The sequence below is a fragment of the Lagenorhynchus albirostris genome, chromosome 11, assembly GCF_949774975.1.
Source record: "Lagenorhynchus albirostris chromosome 11, mLagAlb1.1, whole genome shotgun sequence".
Classification (NCBI taxonomy): Eukaryota; Metazoa; Chordata; class Mammalia; order Artiodactyla; family Delphinidae; genus Lagenorhynchus; species Lagenorhynchus albirostris.
In genome coordinates this window covers 102,316,875-102,336,560 of record NC_083105.1, presented here as the reverse complement: position 1 = coordinate 102,336,560, position 19,686 = coordinate 102,316,875, and the positions used below count along the sequence as shown (strand labels likewise).

The window sequence follows — 19,686 nt, the reverse complement described above, 5'->3', positions numbered from 1 at the left end:
CACATTAGAGTTAACATAAAACACACACGACCTGTTTTAACTCCTTTGATCCAATGCCCACCAGCTAGACTCTGGGTCACTGTTTCTGGACATCTACATTCTGTTTTCAAAAAAAATAAATTTTATTTAATTTATTTTTATTTTTGGCTGAGTTGGGTCTTCGTTGCTGCACACAGGCTTTCTCTAGTTGCGGTGAGCAGGGACTACTCTTTGTTGCAGTGCGCGGGCTTCTCATTGCGGTGGCTTCTCTTGTTGCGGAGCACAGGCTCTAGGCGTGTGGGCTTCAGTAATTGTGGGTCGCGGGCTCTAGAGCGCAGGCTCAGTAGTTGTGGCACACGGGCTTAGTTGCTCTGCGGCAGGTGGGATCTTCCTGGACCAGGGCTCGAACCCGTGTCCCCTGCATTGGCAGGCGGATTCTTAACCATTGCACCACCAGGGAAGCCCTGGACACATATATTCTTGAATGAGGAGTTTAAAAGCCACGGATCTCTTCTGATCTTTCCTGCCTCTCTGTGTGAGGAAGCATACATCCTTTTTTTTTTTTTAATATTTATTTATTTGGTTGTGTCAGGTCTCAGTTGTGGCTCGCAGGCTCCTTCGTTGAGACATGCGGGCTCCCTAGCTGTGGCATGAGAACTCTTAGTTGCGACATGCATGTGGGATCTAGTTCCCTGACCAGGGATTGAACCCAGGCCCCCTGCATGGGGAGCGTGGAGTCCCAACCACTGCGCCACCAGGGAAGTCCCAGGAAGCATACATCCTTAAGTAAGCCCCATCTTTGGGTTGGGCCTCACAATTTTCCCAGGCCCCACCCAGATGAAAAACACACCCTATCTAAAAAAACAGTGTCTTCAAAATTCTTGGTAAAGTTCTAGAGACTCTGTACACAGGGCTATCACCTCTGCTCTAAACAGAAGTTCAGAACTCATTCAGAAAAAAACTTCACCTCGGTTGCAAGCTGCTGAATCGTATACAAAGTCTCGACCTGGGCTCCAAATACAAGTGGCTGTCCACGGGCCCCTCTACGTTGATACACATCTTCTCCAGACCACCAGTCTCTGGCCCATAATTCCCTCCACCTATTTTTGTGTCCTAAATCACAGCCTAAACTGAAACCCCCAAGAAGCCAGCGCACGTGAAACTATCCCTATTCTCGGGGTTGCATTAGGAACAATGCGAAATGTCGGGCTGAGACAGGGCTCAGAGAGGCTCATGGTTTCCCAGAGGGTAACTGTTGAGAAGATCCCTGGAGATTATCCAGTCAATCTGCCCTAGTGAAACACAAGGAAACTGAGCCGCAGAAAGGGGAGACACTTCCTCCATGCCCCAGACTCAGCAGAGGGCTCACCTGATGCCACTCTGTTTCCCCACTAATGTGCATTTTCTAAGATACTTCTTGATGTTTATTCTCCTGTTTATTGAACGTGAACACAATCATATTGCTGAAAATCTTTGTCGTATATTTGAATGCCTTACATAAAAGGTCCTGAATTAATACCACTCTAGAGTTAAACTCAAGAAAAAACTTCGCGAGAGCTAGGAGCAGGTGGTCAACTTCTCGAGAAAGTGCTTCCGGGCACATCTGAACTACTTTTTCAGACTTGAGAGCGGCAGCGGGTCTGGAGGAGGGGCACGGCTAACCAAGCCCCTCCTCTTCAGGTCAGCCCCCCCACGCCCCCCCATTGGTGGTCTAGCACTTTGTTTTGCGACAAGGAGGATTAAGGTTTTGTGGATTAAGACCTTGATATCAACACAAACACATCTACATCCACAGAACAACAGGAAAAGTCACTTCACGTAGCGCGTTAGGTAAAAGTTTACGCGGCAGTGACTGAGACCACTGTACGCCTAGATACAGCCCAGGAGAAGAGTGCCAACCCAGGTGCAGCGCAGAACTGAGACTCTCACTGCACAGCACATTTGGAATCTTCTAGATGACCAACACAACCCTACGTGATTCCAGGAGGGTTATAGAAATCTCTGGGCCTTACACCACGTGCATCGTGGGTGAAGGATTTTGCTTCTGCATTTCCTGATTTAGGAACAGGGGAGGTGGGCGGCAGTCTAAAAAGGTACTACGCCTATTACCTATCTGTATGCATTTGGCCCGCTACTGGTCTCCTGGGCAAAAGAGAAGTGGCCAAAAGGGAACCTCATATACTGAACACGGAACCCAGTCAAAACCTTGTTCAGGTTCTCAAAGAATCAATGAAACCATTCTCCTTTTTTGATAGCTGAACCAGGCTGTCTTGCATCTTGTTGTGCGGATCCACAAATTCCTTCAAAACACAGAGGGTCATTTTCTGGCTCCAAAATTCTTGGTTTGAAGGTAATTAAAATGAATCTCTTTTGAAACCCTATCCTCTGAGTGGCATTTAAGACCCAGAAGCCACGCTCTAGACTGGAGCATTCCATGGTTCCAGAGAACAGTTTGTAAACGAACAGACATTTGCTGGAGCATCTTAAACCAAGCCCAATCGTCACTCTGTTTTGTCAAAAGATAAAATTGTATCGGCACATACGAACACATTGACTGTCGGCACAACTGGGCCCTTCATCGTCTAAGAGGCTGACAAGAAAGAAAGCGGTGGCGATAGGGTTGAGGTGAGGCTGCTCCCTCCGGGCGCGAGGCAGGCGGAGGCGACGCGGCGCAGCCCAGGGCTGCCGGCCGAGTGCGGAAGCGGAGGAAGTTGTGATGCATAAGGAGCCGAGGGAGCGCACTGGCGGCGGTGTCTGGAAACACCCGGAACATGCTAGAAGGAAGTGGTAATGGCTAGATCCAGAGTGCGCACTGGGGGGAGGCCGTGCTCGGCTAAGGGACGCGTGGGTAGTCCTGAGTTTCTCCCCAGTTCAGGGCACAAGACTGGAGAGAAAGGAACCGTGGGAAGCCGCCCACTGGGGTGGACCGAGGAGGTGGCAACACAGACGCGCGGCGGGGCCCCGGGGACGGAGGTGGGGTGGAGAGCGGGGCGGTCACCGAGCAGCGGTCCGGGGAGGAGGGTCTTGCGGGAGGATAAAGGGAGCGGCGGGAGGCTGGGCCAGGAGCGCGCGGGGAGGCCTCGGACCCGGCGGCGCGGAGCCTAGACGCGGGCCGGGCGTGGCCGGCAGCTCCCCGCGGTCGGTGGAGGCGGCGGAAGCGGTGGCGGCTGGCCCGGCCGGCGCCCCGACGGCGCGCACAGGGTTAACCCGCGGCGGGCCGGCGCTCGGTTTCCAGGACAACGCTGGCAGTTCCGGCGCGCAGGCTCGTACCATCGCGCGCGCGCGGGGGAGCGCGGGGGGCGGGGGCGCGGAGGCGCGGAGAGCAGCGGGTCCGGCCCGGACGCCCCCGGCGCGGCCGCCGCTCGCCCCGGGTCGGCTCCGCGCGCGCGCTCCGTGCCGGCCGGCGCTGCCCCGCGCGCGGACGCGGGGGCCGAGCGCGCGCCGGCCCGAAGTCCCCCCGCCGGGGCGGCCGAGTGCGGGCGGCCCGCTGGCAGCTTTGAAAAGCGGGCGAGGACAAAGGCGGCCGCAGCCTCCCGGCGCCCAGCCCGAGCGCGCAGCCCGGCCCGCGCGGCGCCGGAGGATGCGGCCGGGGGCGCGGCGGCGGCGGCGGCGGGGCGGCGCGGGCCGGGCGCGGCAGAGCTGAGCCCAGCAAGGGCCGGGCTGCGGGGGCGCCCGCCCGGGATGTGAGCGCCGAGCGCGCCGGGCGGGGAGGGCGGGCAGGGCGGCAGGAAGGACGCGCGGACGGGAGGAGGAGCGGCGCCGAGCCGGAAGGCGGGAGGCGCGTCCGTTGGGCCCGCGGCGCGGCCGGCCAGCCGCCTCGTCGCTCGGGCGGGAGCGGGGCCCGCGCCTCCTCCCCGACGCCGCGGGGAGGAAGATGGAGACGCACATCTCGTGCCTGTTCCCCGAGCTGCTGGCCATGATCTTCGGCTACCTGGACGTGCGCGACAAGGGGCGCGCGGCGCAGGTGTGCACGGCCTGGCGGGACGCCGCCTACCACAAGTCGGTGTGGCGGGGGGTGGAGGCCAAGCTGCACCTGCGCCGGGCCAACCCGTCGCTGTTCCCCAGCCTGCAGGCCCGGGGCATCCGCCGGGTGCAGATCCTGAGCCTGCGCCGCAGCCTCAGCTACGTGATCCAGGGCATGGCCAACATCGAGAGCCTCAACCTCAGCGGCTGCTACAACCTCACCGACAACGGACTGGGCCACGCGTTCGTTCAGGAGATCGGCTCGCTGCGCGCCCTCAACCTGAGCCTGTGCAAGCAGATCACCGACAGCAGCCTGGGCCGCATAGCCCAGTACCTCAAGGGCCTGGAGGTGCTGGAGCTGGGCGGCTGCAGCAACATCACCAACACCGGTCTCCTGCTCATCGCCTGGGGCCTGCAGCGCCTCAAGAGCCTTAATCTCCGCAGCTGCCGCCACCTCTCGGACGTGGGCATCGGGCACCTGGCCGGCATGACGCGCAGTGCGGCCGAGGGCTGCCTGGGCCTGGAGCAGCTCACGCTGCAGGACTGCCAGAAGCTCACGGATCTGTCTCTGAAGCACATCTCCCGGGGGCTGACGGGCCTGAGGCTCCTCAACCTCAGCTTCTGCGGAGGCATCTCGGACGCAGGCCTCCTGCACCTGTCGCACATGGGCAGCCTGCGCAGCCTTAACCTGCGCTCCTGCGACAACATCAGTGACACGGGCATCATGCATCTGGCCATGGGCAGCCTGCGCCTCTCGGGGCTGGATGTGTCCTTCTGTGACAAGGTGGGGGACCAGAGCCTGGCTTACATTGCGCAGGGGCTGGACGGCCTCAAGTCCCTGTCCCTCTGCTCCTGCCACATAAGCGACGATGGCATCAACCGCATGGTGCGGCAGATGCACGGGCTGCGCACACTCAACATCGGGCAGTGTGTACGCATCACGGACAAGGGCCTGGAGCTGATCGCCGAGCACCTGAGCCAGCTCACCGGCATCGACCTGTACGGCTGCACCCGCATCACCAAGCGCGGCCTGGAGCGCATCACGCAGCTGCCCTGCCTCAAGGTACTCAACCTGGGCCTCTGGCAGATGACGGACAGTGAGAAGGTCAGGTGAGGGCGGCAGCACCAACTCCCCCGGCCCCGCCCTGTTCGTCCTCCTGCCACCGCCGCGGCCCCCGCGCTCACTCAACACGCACACGTAGACCCAGAGCATTGCCGGGGACGCGGTGGGGGCGATGACGCGGAGCCCCAGTCTCGTCCTCCCCTCCCCCCCCGTTGCGTCCGGGGTCCCTCCGCCCCCACACCCTCTCCTTTTCCCCGAGGATGCGGAGGAGGACTCGCCACCCACCAGCCACTCCTCCCAGCAGGGGTTTGGAGGACGGACTGAGCTACTGTATCCCCGCCGCGCTGCATTTGGAAACGGGGGTGGGGAGTGACCAGTCCTTTCAGCCCTGGGGAGTTGGGGAAAATGTCTGCCTTCACTTAAGCTTTCATTTGAATACTGTGATCTGGTTTTTATTTCGAAACGTATAAAAGCAAACCCAACTACAACGGCCTTTTCACCCTTCTTCCACTTCGTAACTGATCCCAGTCTCTCGTCATCAGTCCTTTGACAGTACTCTGCTACCCACGCTCATTTCATTTGTATTGTCCTTTTTTTATTTTTTTGAAGAAAGTTGACATCATGGTCTCTTTTTTTTTCTGCTGAGTATAGTCTATATATTATATATATATAAATTATATATATATATGTGTGTGTGTATATATATATATATATATATACATATGTGTGTGTGTGTGTGTGTGTGTGTGTGTGTGTGTGTGTGTGTGTGTGTCTGGCTACCTCGTTTTAGTTTACTTTTTTCTCTGAAGCCCTGGAATTCTACAAGAGAGATATTTTGAGACTGAAACATTTTTGTGCCTGGACTGGAAAGATGCCCATCGGGTTTGTACATCTTTTTTGTTTTGGCTTCTTCCCAAACCCCATCCACCCCGTGTATCCCACTTCACATTCCGGCTCTGCTTTCCTTTTTCTCCTTGTCCATAGGGATTTGAGGGCCCAGCCGTGATCCTAAATCTTGACTTAATTTATAGCACAAACGTGTGGGAGACGTGAGAGTTGGACTGTTTCGTTTTTTGTTATTTTGTGTGTGTGTTTGAGATGCAGATTGTGTCTTGAAAATGATGATTATATATGCAGATTCTGCCCTGCCCTCCCCCTCTTGCAAGTTTCCCCACGAAAAGGTCACACAGTGAGGGTTCCTGTTGGGAGCGGAGGAGCTTCCAGAGCCCCCGGGGCTGAAATGTGAAGGGGAGGAGACAAATTCATGTCTTATCTCTGTTCTGTTAATAAAACGGGAGTTTGTGGGTTTTTAAAAATTCTGTTTCTAAATGGAGGAGTAGATGCCTTTATTTTGATGGGGGTTGGGACTTGTGGCTTTAAAAAAAAAATCACTTTTGTGTAGGATGTACATTTTCGTTGGATTTTTTTGGTTTGTTTATTGTTTTTTAGAATCCTCCACAGCAACATGCGAGACCATGGAGTAAAAGAAACCCAGAGACCTTTATCAATTAATTGTACTGTTTGTGAATTTGTATAAATAATAACAAAGATCCTCTTAAAACGTTTATATTCTTACAGTAAAAGGTTAAACTGATATTTATATAATAAAAGAGGAAATATGAAGTATGTTTTTGAAAAAAAAAAAACCAAAAACAAAAGCCTTGTATCTGTGCATTATTTTTAAGGCGGTGTGTGTTTGGGTCCAGGCCACGGTAGGAGGTGCTGTTTTGTGTCTCTGAAGTAAAAAGCATAAGATGCAGAGTTCCGTGCAGCCTGTGTGGTGTGAGCTCACGGTGAAAAATTTATCCTGTATGAGGTTCACCACTGACATCTACATGTTTTGTTGCTAGAAATGGGATTGGAATGGAGGTTTATATAACTTCTGGTTCTGAACTGTCAACAACACGGAAATTTAAAGAAACTGAACAAAATGAAACTTCTTCTTAAACCAGATTTGTAAGAGTCACAGTTTCACCAGGGTGGCCAGTTTTCCTCCACATGGACGTGAGATCTAGGGTGATGTTAAAGAAATGCGTCCTGAGATGTGGAAGTGGGAAGAAAGATGGGTTTCTTGACCCTGAGCGGGTGTGGGGAGGCTGCGAGGGGGCGGGGAGGGCGCCAGGGCCATTGTTGGGAAAGTTAAGGGCGCTCAGTCATGCGGACTGCGGCTCAGCGCGAGCAGTGCGGCAGGGCGGGGGCTCGGGCCCCTCCTTAGCATTCCCCGCCAGCGCCGCCGGGTTGGACACTTTCCTGGGGACGGGGAGGCCGGCCTGGAGTTCTTGCACATTTGCATTTTAAGAAGGCGGCCACTCGAACCCCGGTGAGGGTTCTTAGACTGAATTGGGGCTGAATACCAACAATTCCAGCAAAGAGCTCCCTTTGGTAGACAATAACTAAATCATCTGACACCCTGTGGTTGGGCTGTGGAAACGGAAGTGTATAAATGCACCAGCAGTGGGGGTTTTCATATTCTTGTTTCGCAGAGGTCTGTCTTACTTGTTTTTGAGGGTTTTTTTTTTTTTTTTTAATACTGATCCCAGGAAGAGCCGATAAGAATAGCACAAAACTTTCCTGGATCGACACCTCTTTCCAGGAAGAGAGCTAGAACCAGGTTTCTCTTGGGTAGGACTGTTTTGTAAAGTTTCCAAGCTTGCTGTACGGGCCTGTCACAAAAGCTGCATTGTTCCTTCTTGGAGAGCCACCACAAGTGGGTCTAATGGAGCCTGACACTAGATCCATCTTCCTTTTCTTTGGGGAAGGTGTGGATCTCTTTCTTCCCTCTTAGGTTACAGTGCTTACTGCCTGGGAAAAAAAAAAAAGTGTGAACCCTAGTAAGAAGAGACTCTGAATCAGGGTCAGCTTTCTGATTTAGCATTTGCCTCTACAGCACACGAAGCTTCCACAAGCTGTGAGTTCCTATTTTTCTTCTTGCAAGAGATCGTGTGGCTGTGCAGATTCAGTCAGTAAGAATCTGGGCACCTCCTACGTCTTAGGCTGTGCTCACCTCCTTCATTTAATACAGAAAGTAATCCTACCAGCTATAACTGGAAGGTTTTCTGTTTCTCTGCTTTGTCTTGGTTTTTAAATATAAGCTTGACTCAAGGCTGGTAAATTACTGTTTGGAAGTTAAGATCACGGGCCTGGTGTCCTCGTCCTGAACTGGGCAGAGTTTAGAATGTATCTCAGTGTCTCGGGAAAGATGAGTAAACCTCCTTGCATCAGTCAGAGGCGACTGCTTACCCCTCAACCTTTTTTGACAGAAAGAAAGGAATCAGGGTTGAGAACCAACGATGTGCTCTGCCTGGTACTTGAAAATTTCTCCGAGTCCTCAAAGCAACCTGCTGAAAGGTACCCTCTTTTCCAGATGAGAATACTGCTCGCCTAAAGCCAGCCACTGAGTCCAGCCCCCTTCCACTCCACGAGGAGGATCAGCTACTGATCGCACCTTGGTTTCCAGGAAGGCGACCTCCCAGAAGCGAGTGGTGGCTGTCTGAACCCAGGATGGACAGGCTCGGGCCAAGGGCACCACCTGAAAGGGAGCAGAAGTGGAGTTGGCCTCACCATACCGACGGGAATGGAAGGAAATGCTTTTCAAGAATAGGAGCGCTAAGCACATGAGCGGATGTGTAATATGTGGGTGGCGCACAGGTTAAGAGGACTTCAGGGCAATTTTTAGAGTAACAGAAAAAACCTGGCTCAGGTATTTGCCAAAACTCCAGAACTGAAAAAACAAAATAGGAACTTAGTGTAAACTTTATCATCTAGAAGCAATAAACCTCAGTAGGAACTGTGTTGGTGGCAGTCAGGAAAGGGTTCCGCGTACTTGTCCGAGACTCATGGGGCAAAAGCCATGAAGCGTCTGCTGAAAAGATGGTGTGTAAGTGAAGGGCGGGGTCGGCGGGGTTCAGACAGTGTCTGCAGCCTCCTCAAGACCGCGACGGGCCTCTAGCTGAGAGCGCTGGGTGTTGCTGAATAATTCTCCCTGCCGTAGACGCCTGCCTGCCCAACTCCTCCGTCCTAAGGCGGGGAGGGCCCACCTGATGTATCCCACCTTTGGCAGCAGTGACAAGGATGCTTGCCTAACTTACGGTACATCCTTAAACCGTTAAGAAAATTCAAACCGATCATTATTCTTTCATGATTGAAATCAGCAGCAAAGATCTGAAAAAGCCAATGTTCCTTTTACGACAGCTTCTTTAACGGTAAGAGCCTTCTCTTAAACGGAGACACACGATACGTAAATTGAAGCGTGGCTTATCCCCCAAATCCAGGTGCTTTCCCACAGTGGTTATTAGATGCTGATCTTGCAATATAAGTAAAACCCTTCCCTTCCGACTTAGAGAATCTGAACTCAAGTTTTCAAAGGGGAGAGGGGAGTGGCCCCCAGGGACCACTGTGTTTCCAAAGGATAAGACCCCCTTATTAAGAGATCAGATTTGTAAAACAAAACCAAGACCTCATGCAGCTTCTGACAACCGTTCCTCTGCTCCCAGAGCAGTGCTGCGGCCAGGGGGCCAGTGAGTCAACCCGTGGTTGCCCCCTCTGCTGCCCTTCCCCCTCTGCATCACCCCCTCTTAAAAGTTAATTCTGCCCCTTTAATAGAGGGCAAGACCTAAATTGTGTGCCACCGTGACCCCTGAGGAGTCAGGGGCGAGGCTTTTGGTGAAATCATGTGGGTCCTGGGCAAAGCTGCATCGGATCCCGAGCCAGTGCCCAGGCCACACCTGTCTCATCTTGTCAAGGTGCTTTGCTCAAATGGTACGGAGCAAGTTAAGTTTTTTGAAAAGTGAATGTTGTCAGACAGAGGAGACCTCATATTTGTACCCGTGCCAACTATTAAGAATTTAGAACGTCTCCAAGGTGAGTGCACAGCTGCGCAAAGAGCGAACACTCAGGTCTCGGATGGAAGAGGGGCATTTCCAGACATCTGTACCTTTAAATGTCCACAGCTGATCAGTTTCAGCCTTTTCCTCTTTCGCAGGGGTGGCTCTGATGTGGCCTGGTGGAGCTGCCGGTACCACCTGGAGCGCTGGGTACCATGGACAAAGCCGCTCCTCCCGTTCAGGGCAAGAGGAAGTCGGCACGAGAGCAGAAGTGATGGCACGAGACGGGGTACGTTGACATCCCCCCCAAACAAAACAATCCAAGTGGAATTCCTCCATCTCCTGTTCGTTAACCCAAGAAAGTGCACATATTTTCTTAAAAGAAGACTTAAGTTTTTTATTATCTCATCACTCTTCCACTTTGTGTAAAGGACAAATGCCCCATGTCCTGTGCGTTCGCTTTCATCTGTGAGAGTGGACAGCATCCCGGTCACACAGGCGGGATGTGGATGCGGCCCGCGGACGCACGGAGTCTCGACCGTGTTCGGCTTCCCTGTCTCCGGATTTGTGTTTCCCCAAAGCTGGTGGATGCTGGACATTTAATTTTATAAACGGGGAAAGAGGCTTGACGAGGGTGAAAGACTGTGCCCAGTGACCACCCCAGACTTTACCCATCACTGGGGAGGCCGGTCCCCAGCAGGAGGGAGCGGGGGGTCCTTCCCTGAGCTGTTGTCAAGCAACACCCGACCCCCTGCTTCTGAAGAGAGCTGAGCTAGAGCACATTATTTTCATCTGGAGTAAACGCCCCGAATGCTGAAAGTTATTATTTAATACGCATTACTTATGCAAACTCAGACGTGTACGTTACTCATGCAAACTCCTTTTTCAAGGAGCCGGAAAGCTAGCGCGAGGAGTTGGTAAACGGGCTTAGGGTACCGGGTGGCCCGAGTATGAGTGAGGGTCCAGTCGGTCCCCTGTCGTCCTCAAGCACGTGGGCCAGCTCTCCAGCACTGCTCCGTCATGGACGGTGACAAACAGACGACACAAAGGCCTCCATGCTGAGAAGTCACAGCTCCACACGCCCGGGGCCGCCTGTCACAAAGGAGAACTGAGCTGTGAGAGCACGAGGTGTTTTCTCATCACTCAAGGATAAAACGTCCTGACTTTACAGATGTTTTACCTACAAATCCCTCCTGTCCCGAAAGAGTAAAAGGGTCTAGTCCAGTGTGTTCACATCAGCACCGCTTCTGTTCCCCGCTCTCCGGGGGATGTAACCCGCCCTCCAGAGGCTCAGGCCTGCTCATGGTACCAGCAGTGACCCCCTGCCGGATCAGGGCCAGAGCGACAGGAGCGGCACAGACACAGCGGGGAAAGAGCCCAGTGCAGATTCACTTCTTATAAATGGTGTGGAATTACTCCACATGGTTTGGAAAGCACGTTTTCCTCATCTAAAAAGATGATGCAGATATTTACTACAAATGTTTGTTTGTAATAGTGTTTTTCCTTAGGAAAGGTTTACCCCAAACTGGCATTTTTATGCACACGCTTGTGTATGTTTGTGTAGGAATAGCTACCGGCTTCCATTCTGCCTTTTGAGAAGTGGCCTCTAGATAGAGAGGAACCCCCCAAACTAGTCCTCAGATTCCTTAGAATCTTCGGTGAAATCCCCGAGGCCAGAACTGGTCAGATGCGTGAAATAAGGGGGAACTGCAACAGTTAAACCCCTCAAATTCTTAGCCTTCTTCGATGGAAGATACACTAACCAGGGCCTTCCATTTTTACCTCAGTGTTTTAAACCTTAGCTTCCTAGCTTCAAAGCCCACTGCTATGAACTACCAAAAAGAAGAAAGGCCAGTAGGTGTGCCTTGAGCAAACTATATGAAAATACAGCATTAAAGTGACAGCTTCGAGCTCTTCTAGTCCATTTCGAATGCACAAACTTCAGTGTCTTTCAGGGATCTACGGTACGGCCAGGTTCTGTGGCCTGAACATTGTCAAGCTCCCAGCGCAGCTTCCTGACATGGCAGGCAGAGAAGCTCTTCGGGTTTTCTGAGCCTGGACTGGATAGACGACTGGCCTTCCCAGCCTCCCTGACGTCCAGACGCCTGGCCATTGTGCTCGGAGTCAAAGGGCGACAGGACAGTGACCCATAGCAAGACAGCTGGCCTATCTTTTCACCACACGCAAGGGTCTAATGCTCAACGGAATCACAGGAGGACCCGCGGAAATTCACTCCAGTAAAGCAGGGCACAGGGTTTCGCAGTGACAGCCTCACCCCTGCTTGCGTCGGAAGCTAAACTGCGTCTCTGTAAGTTAGGAGACAGGTCGCACGGCACCTCGTGAAAGGCAGGGGTGGAAAGTCAATCTTGCCTCTCGCTGCGTTGTTCCTCGACCTTCCCATCCCCCGCAAACCCTCTTCCACCTTCTCCCACCCATTCACCCTCCCCGCGGGGATGCAGCCCTGCGTCGTGGCCACACCAGTGTCAGAGGCGGGCGTCTGACCTCGTGCTTTCCTTTACCCCAAGTGCACTAAGACGATTTTAGGATCCACTGTGGGGCAGAAAAGTAAAGTACGGTTCATGCAAAACTCCACGTATGTTTTCCACGTGGAAAGACGGACTGTCTTTATCCACGGCGCCTGCTAGCCCCGAGACCCGTCAGCAGGTGGCAGCATTGCCTGTGAGCCGGATGCCCTCCGGCAGGTGCCCCCGGTCGCCTCCCCACAAAGACCTTCCCGGTGTGAGTGAGAGCTGGCGAGACAACCTCATGTCGCCAAGAAGATGAAATGGAATTTTTAAGTATTGGTGGAGTCAGGGAACCCGGTGCTGGGCACTCGGTTTGGGAGCAGGTATCAGATGCGCCTTCGGGACGGTTCCCTGATGTAGCTGGCGGGAATCAAACATCAACTCCTAACTTTTCTTTAAGACCATCTCATACAGATCCTGTTAGATTGCCATATTCGGGGAGTTTGGGAGAACAACTTGGGAAAAAGTTTACACTCACACATGGAAACATCCATTTTAACAGGAGGAGCAAAAGTGCTGCCTTTATTACACACACACACACACACAAAATATTTAAAATTTTTAGGAGTATCAATTTTTAGTTTTTTATTATCAACATGAGGATCTTCTAGAGGAGCCCACGAAAGTGAGAATGATTAAGAGCCCTGACAAAGCAGTGAGGTTGCTCACATACCTAAATTCCTCCCCTGGAAAACAGACATTAGGAACAGGAAGCAGAAATGAAGGAGAAAGAACTTCGGAGCCAACTTGGCCAGATTCCGTAAAACGCCACAACGAGGGACAGGCTGGGGTCTCCCGCCGTCTTGGCCCCGACCATCTGGCCTCGGGGCATGAAAGCAAGGATCTGAAGGGCAGGTGCAGATGTGGAATCAAAGTGTGGAAGGTGGAGGTGGCCGTGTCCCGCGGCTGCACCTGCCACGCCGTTTCATCTCAATGAGGCTCGCCACCAGCACGGTGACGCAAAGGTCATTTTTGGTTAGAAAATGGGAGAAGAGAAAGGAGAAGCTTCTGGAACTCAGGGCCCAGGCACGAAGCTGATCACTGCTCCTGCCAGCAACCAAGAAGGTCGTAGGAAACCAGGAAACCTCCCGGCCGCTCCGTGGACTCTCAGGCTGTGTGTCAGTGACACACAGAACGAATACAGATTCAGGGAAACAACCCGGATAAAGAAAACAGGTGGCAGAGAAAAGAGGACACGGAGGGGACACAGAGACCAGGTGAGGTGAGTGCAGGGGAGGCCAACGGCCAGCATGCCCAGCCTGGACCCCAGGAGGAGCTGGGAGGGGTGCTTGGGGCCAACATCTCTGGGAGCGGCGTTCCTGGGCTACTCGTGTTTTCAGGAAGACAGTCCTTCTTCCTCTGGTTGTGTGACTCGGACACGAGACAAAAATTCCAACTACTAGGTCCCCGGGCTGGCCTGAGGAGCTGGCAGTAGGGTGTTGGGCCCCCGGTAAGGTGACGGGTCCCACTCCCAGAGTGTGGCTGTTACTGCCCAGCCTCTCGGCCGTCACCGTCAGGACAAAGGTTCTGTGCTACCCACTCTCCCCATCCTGCAGAGAAAATCACCCAGAACGACAGCGTCCCAGGGCTGTCATGTAACACCTCCTGTGTCGTGAGGCTCCCTGGCCTGGACTCTGTCTCTCGATCCCCAGGAGTCGGGCCTCTGCGCTCTGTCTTGGCCAGCACTCGAGTCACCCCACGGAGACAGCTTCTGTTTTAGGTCATGTCCCCAGCCCCAGCCCCAGCGGCCCCGACACAGTGAGCAAAGCCAGGCGGCCAGCACCGCACGTGCACACATCCCTCACCTTCCTCTGTCCGCTCCGTCCTCCCCACAATACAGGGGCCACGTGGCCATCACTGGCCCTCTGAAGTGGTCCGGCTCGGCCACCCGGTCCCTGAGTCAATGGAGACCACGACGGGGGTGCGGGCTGGCCTGCGGTGGGAGCCAGGCACGCGGTGGGCACGACCTGGAGCAGACAGGCCCCTCCGTGCAGGCCCCAAGCCCCTGACCCGGCGCCTTCTGCCTGATGCCCGGAGGGAAAGCCCCACGAGCACCCCACGCCTGGGGGTCTCCGCGCCCTCGGCCGCTCCTGCCTCTGCACCTGTCATGAACTCGCGGGGCCGCCGACACCTTCCCGCCTCCCAGAGCCCAGACAGGCCGGCTGGGGCTAATCCGCCCGCCGCGCAGCTCAGCAGCTCCGCTCCCCTAAGCCCCTGATAACGGTTTTACTAAAATCCTCTTTTGATGGAAAAAAATCCCAGCTGGACATTTCAGGCCTGGCACAATGTACAGGCCTGCGGGTCCCTTTCCCACCTCACAAAGGCCTCTAATCAAGTGGAAAATGTGCTGGAGGCCAGAGGTTGGGTCTGCAATTATTTTTTAAGGGATTACGGAGAAGAATAGAGGCAACGAGGCCCTCCCCCGCTTTGTTTTCCATTTGGTCCTGCTCGACATGCTTGGGGCTGGGGGAAGCCACCCAGATCTCCGCACACCAGGCCTCACCTCTCCCTGCCCCGTGGAAGGGTGGCATCTTTGAACACCATCGCTTCAGGAAGACAGAGAGTCTGGAAGCAACATGCAGGCCCTATTCTGACCCCGTTTAAGCCCCTATTTATAAAACCACTATGGAGCGGGCCCCCGTGTGTGGGGAGAGCCCTCATTCATTAACCTCTGACCCTGCTCTGCATGCAGAGGGGAGGGTCCATGCGCTGCTGGGAGTGGGAGCATTCACCGGGGCTTCCCAGGCTTCGGAGGGCAAGAGGTCGTGTTCCCAATGTCGCCAGATCCCCTCCTCCTTATTTATATACATTGACCCTTCCCCTCACACTGAGCAAATAGCCAGGAAACTCCTAAGGCAAAGCATGGATGAAAATACAAGACACCAACCATTTTCATCCGCCTATCTGGAAGCGTTTAGAAATGCACACTACAGAAGGGAGTTTGTCTTCCCCGTACATTGGGAAGGACCTTTTCTGATGTCATTCGTACAGGAACGTTCATTAAAGATCAACTGATAAAAGGTGAACATCTCAGCTTGGCCCTCTGTTCTCATCCTTCTATTTCAGCCTAGAGAAGCGGCTCATCCTTCTAAACCAGCTGGTTAGTGATGTGTACAGATCCCCAGTAAAAAGGACATGATCACAAATTCCTAAACTCATTCTGGGATGATCCAGGATTAGGCTGCTTGGCTCCGAAAGTCAGAGGTCAGCGTATATTTCAAAATAAATACCAGGCTGAGTGAGAATTTTCAGGTCCTTTCTTCAAAGTCCCTAAAATAAAAGCAACTACCAAAGGCAAAACAATACCTCTGGCCTGTTTTCGTCAGTATTTATGACTTACTGACATGTTTTGCCTCATTGATTTTGCAGTTCTGTCTCAGAAGGACCCTAAACGATCAAGAAGTAGATGGAGAGAAACACAATTCTTACGTTTAATATCTTACACGAAACACGATGCAGATAGCATACTAGTATTTCATGTTGGCCTTCATAGTTCCTTTGGTGGGTGTTACAGGAGGAGGGGACCACATAGTTCTTCTAAAGAAAGCAAGTCAGGGTGGACCCTGTGGGGTCCTCTCCCCAAATCGTGACAAACACGTTTGCTGAATCACTTCTGCTGGTTTTCAAAGCGTGACGGCTTTCTCCAGGAATGAGTAACCTTCACCCTGCTGTAGAAGATGAGCTTCTCTGGAAAGGTGAAGTGATACATTCAAGGGCATCGCAGGAGACGGTGGACCATCTCGAAAGTAGAGCCTGAGGGGGCCTGGCTCCTGAAATAAGGGCAACGCATGAGATAAGCCTGCCTTACAGGGGAGGGGTCCCAAAGCCTCCTCTCCCAATATACTTCCTGAGTCACCCACCACTCAGAATGCTGGCTTACCTCTGTCCTGGGCTTACCACCATTATTTTGTATTCGTCGTTATTCTTATACTTCTCCATCCTTTTAACATACTCTGTTGAACAGAATATCAGTTGTTTTCAAAGCCTCTCTTTTTACCAAAACCAGTTTGGGGGAGAGTAAAATAGCAATTTGGAAACAATAATCTGATAAAATACGGACAGCAACACATCTCAGATTTCTCAGGGCAGATGAAACTTTTAGTACTTTGGAATGTAAACCTCTTTCAGACTCTCACTAGATCACAAAGGTTTCTAAAAATCAACTTAAGACCAGCTCTCTTAATTTTCCATTCAAAATACAAGATGAACATACTTAGAATTAAGAAGTACAAAATATGGGCTTTCAAATCAACGAGAAAGCTTTGTTCAAGGTCTAAAGAGAAAAGGAAATTATATCTTGAGGTTGAAATGTTATCAGTCCAGGAATGAACAGTCTTCATCCTGCTTTAGGAGAAGATGAACTTCTTCTCCTAAAGGTGAAGTGATACATTCAAGGGCATCACAGGAGAGACAGTGGACCGTCTCTATCCCGAAGAAGATCGGAAACACTGCTTCTCCGGATCACACTGGGTGGGGAACTACAGGAGAAGCGGAGCCTCATTTCTCCACAGTATTTTCTTCAGCTCTTCCTCTCCTGCTCTTGATAAACCAGGCGACATCTCACTCCTGCCCCAGCTGTCTCTGTGCAGTTGCTTCATATTTCTGAAATTCTGCTCTTCACTCATTTTCCATCGTTACGGGCGCACTCATATTCTGACTCACCTGATTCTCTAAACCACCATCTCATGCCTAACAATCTCAATCCAGCATCCGCAGGCCCTGCGGGGACCACCGCATTCCTGACTCTGAGGCCCTGGGCTTCCCTGCCCTGCCCTACAAGCCTGTCCCCAGCACCTCCCAACAGCCACGGAGCTTCCCAGAAACATCCAGACTGTGGTGGCCAGACAGTGACGGCTGCCATTCCTGCAGCTGACCGGCAGTCTCTACACCGAGGCTTTTAGATATTATTATTACTACAATATGCCTGCCTAGTTAAGGCTGTTCTTAAAAGTGATACATAAATCTTTATTTCAAAAATCTGTGGACCTCCCTGGTGGTCCGGTGGTTAAGAGTCCACACTCCCAAGGCAGGGGGCCCAGGTTCGATCCCTGGTCGGGGAACTGGATCCCGCACGCCCCAACGAAGATCCCGCACACCGCAATTAAGACCCAGTGCAGCCAAATGAATAAATATTTTTTTAAAAAAGACCCAAAATTCTGTATTTAAAAAAATCACCCAGAAGCGAAAACTCTGGATGTGGCCAAAAGCTGCCTTTCGGTCCTCACGTGATGCCGCTCCCCTCCCGAGGGGCCCTGTGACAGTGGACCGCGTCCTTTAGGACCCAACTCCAGCTTTCAGAGATGACAAGACTGGTGAGGTGACAGATGCCCCCAACTTGGGGCTGATGATCTTATGTTTGATCTGTATAAGATCTTGAAATTAACCATCTGTCAGCACGGGTTAGGCCCCCAGAGGGTCCACGGTAGTCGGGCAACTGAGGCTACTTCCCCCTGGGTCACCAGCTTCAGAACCTCTTCCAGGTCCTCCCTGGGACGATGATGAGTTTATCTACGTGGTGCTGACAGTCACGCGGCAGGGCTGATAGCGCTTGAGCCCGGCTTTATCAGTTATGGAGCTAAAACCGCTTTAAGAGACTATAAAAACGCGGACAAGTATTCCTTCTGACCAACCCATATGACAGTGGGTTCACATCACAGGAGCCTGCCGGTTTATTTGGATTAATTCCTAACTAATAGTTTAAATGCTCGAGTTTATGAATGAGTTGTTTTTTTTTGCGGTACGCGGGCCTCTCACTGTTGTGGCCTCTCGCGTTGCAGAGCACAGGCTCCAGACTTGCAGGCTCAGCGGCCATGGCTCACGGGCCCAGCCGCTCCGCAGCATGTGGGATCTTCCCGGACCGGGGAACGAATCCTGTCCCCTGCATCAGCAGGCGGACTCTCAACCACTGCGCCACCAGGGAAGCCCCTATGAATGATTTTTTAAAAATACAAATTAGTGTGGGCTCAAGGCTATCTTTCGCTTGGTAAATGTTTTATTTGGCAGTGATCGTGGCAGAGGCCCTTCTCGGGCTTCCTTGCAGACCCCCTTCTCGGTGCCCAGAGGAGTGTCTCCTGTGTGTTTCAGGGGGAAACACAGTGGGGGGTCCTGCTTCCCAGAGTGCTCGGTGCAGGAGGCCGGGCTGCAGCCCAGGAAGCGGAGCTGAGGTTCACGCCATCCAAGGCCAAGTTCCTTCCAGCCCAGGCCCCTGGCTCGGGTCAGCCAGGTTGGCCTGGACTTTGTCAGTGACGCACAAGCTAAGCAGCCTCGAGGGAGGCCAGGCCAGCCCAGGTCCCTGATGTCCAGGATGCTTTGAGTTGTCCCTGCATCCTCTCTGGTCACTCTGTTCTATTAGAGAAAGGGTTTGTGAGAAGGAAAGGAGTGATTTAAGGGTTCCTCCTGCCCTTCGAAGCCTGTGAAATGTAGACAGAAACCCCGCTGGGCTGTGTGGGGGGGTACACCTCTGCAGGCATCTCCGGGTAGACACGAGCCCAGGGCACAGGCCCCGGGTTGGGGGCTCCCCTGCAGCCGGGACCCCGTTGCCCCAAGATCCCACAGAGGGAGAAGGTTGGGGGCTTGAGCCCAGCGTGAGCCCCAGGACCCAAGATGCTGCCCTCAGGGCGGCACCTGCCCTCATCCTCCCTCTGCGAGTGTGAAAACCCAGCACACGCTCCGCTCACCGTGGCTCCCGGGAGGCTGCCAGGCACCTCCGTGGGCTCCCAGGACCGTCAGCTCCGATGCTGACACAGCTGGACAGAAGCCAACAGCAGCTCCGGGGGCAAGGACCCCGGTGCTGGGGGTGGAGAGGGTCCACCGGACCCCAGAGCATCCTGCGTGAGCTTCACACGTGGGCTTCTGGGGCGAGCGGGAGCTGGGAGACCAACAAGGAGGAGGACATGGTCCCAGGGCCACTGTCAGTGTTTATTTAAAGGGCCTTTAACCCCAGTCCTGCACAAAGACCTGTGCTCATGGCTGGAATACTCAGGGCCAGAGACAGGTAGGTAGGTAGGTAGGTACCTACTAGGTAGATAGTCTGTCTAGCCCGACTTTCCTTTTGTTCAGCTTTTAATCAGCATCTCCTGAGAAACTGAACTACTTCTATCTCAAGTGGAAGCAACGGACCCCAGTGAGCGAAGGAGGAAAAAGCTGGGGAGGATCTTCACTTCTATTTTCACAGAAGTTTTTTTTCTCCCTCAGGGTTTTGCTTATCTGTCCATCTATGTCCACAGGAAATATTATTCTTAGAGTCCAGAGTCTGTTCACATTTGTTTGTATAGATTTTTAAGGGCAAATGAAAGACAAGCAGAGTATGCTTTGATACTAAGTGTTGTACTTA

At 53.1% G+C, this 19,686-nt stretch overlaps 2 protein-coding genes across 2 annotated transcripts in view; one reads left to right on the top strand and one right to left on the bottom strand.

Moving 5' to 3' along the window:
* Nucleotides 1–19,686, bottom strand: part of WNT5B (Wnt family member 5B) — an 87,266-nt gene that overhangs the window by 39,198 nt on the left and 28,382 nt on the right. The gene's annotated exons all lie outside the window — the stretch shown is intronic.
* On the top strand, nucleotides 3,728–6,651 carry FBXL14 (F-box and leucine rich repeat protein 14). The gene is made up of 2 exons (XM_060164428.1): nucleotides 3,728–5,052; nucleotides 6,455–6,651. The coding sequence occupies exons 1-2, from the start codon at nucleotides 3,854–3,856 to the stop codon at nucleotides 6,540–6,542; spliced, it is 1,287 nt and encodes a 428-aa protein (XP_060020411.1). The 5' UTR covers nucleotides 3,728–3,853; the 3' UTR covers nucleotides 6,543–6,651.

What these genes read in the sequence shown, in the direction of transcription:
- FBXL14 (XM_060164428.1), top strand. Translation starts at nt 3,854, where the DNA reads ATGGAGACGCACATCTCGTGCCTGTTCCCCGAGCTGCTGGCCATGATC. An exon ending in ACGGACAGTGAGAAGGTCAG is followed by an intron (nt 5,053 to 6,454) that starts GTGAGGGCGGCA and finishes ATTGTTTTTTAG; the next exon opens with AATCCTCCACAGCAACATGC.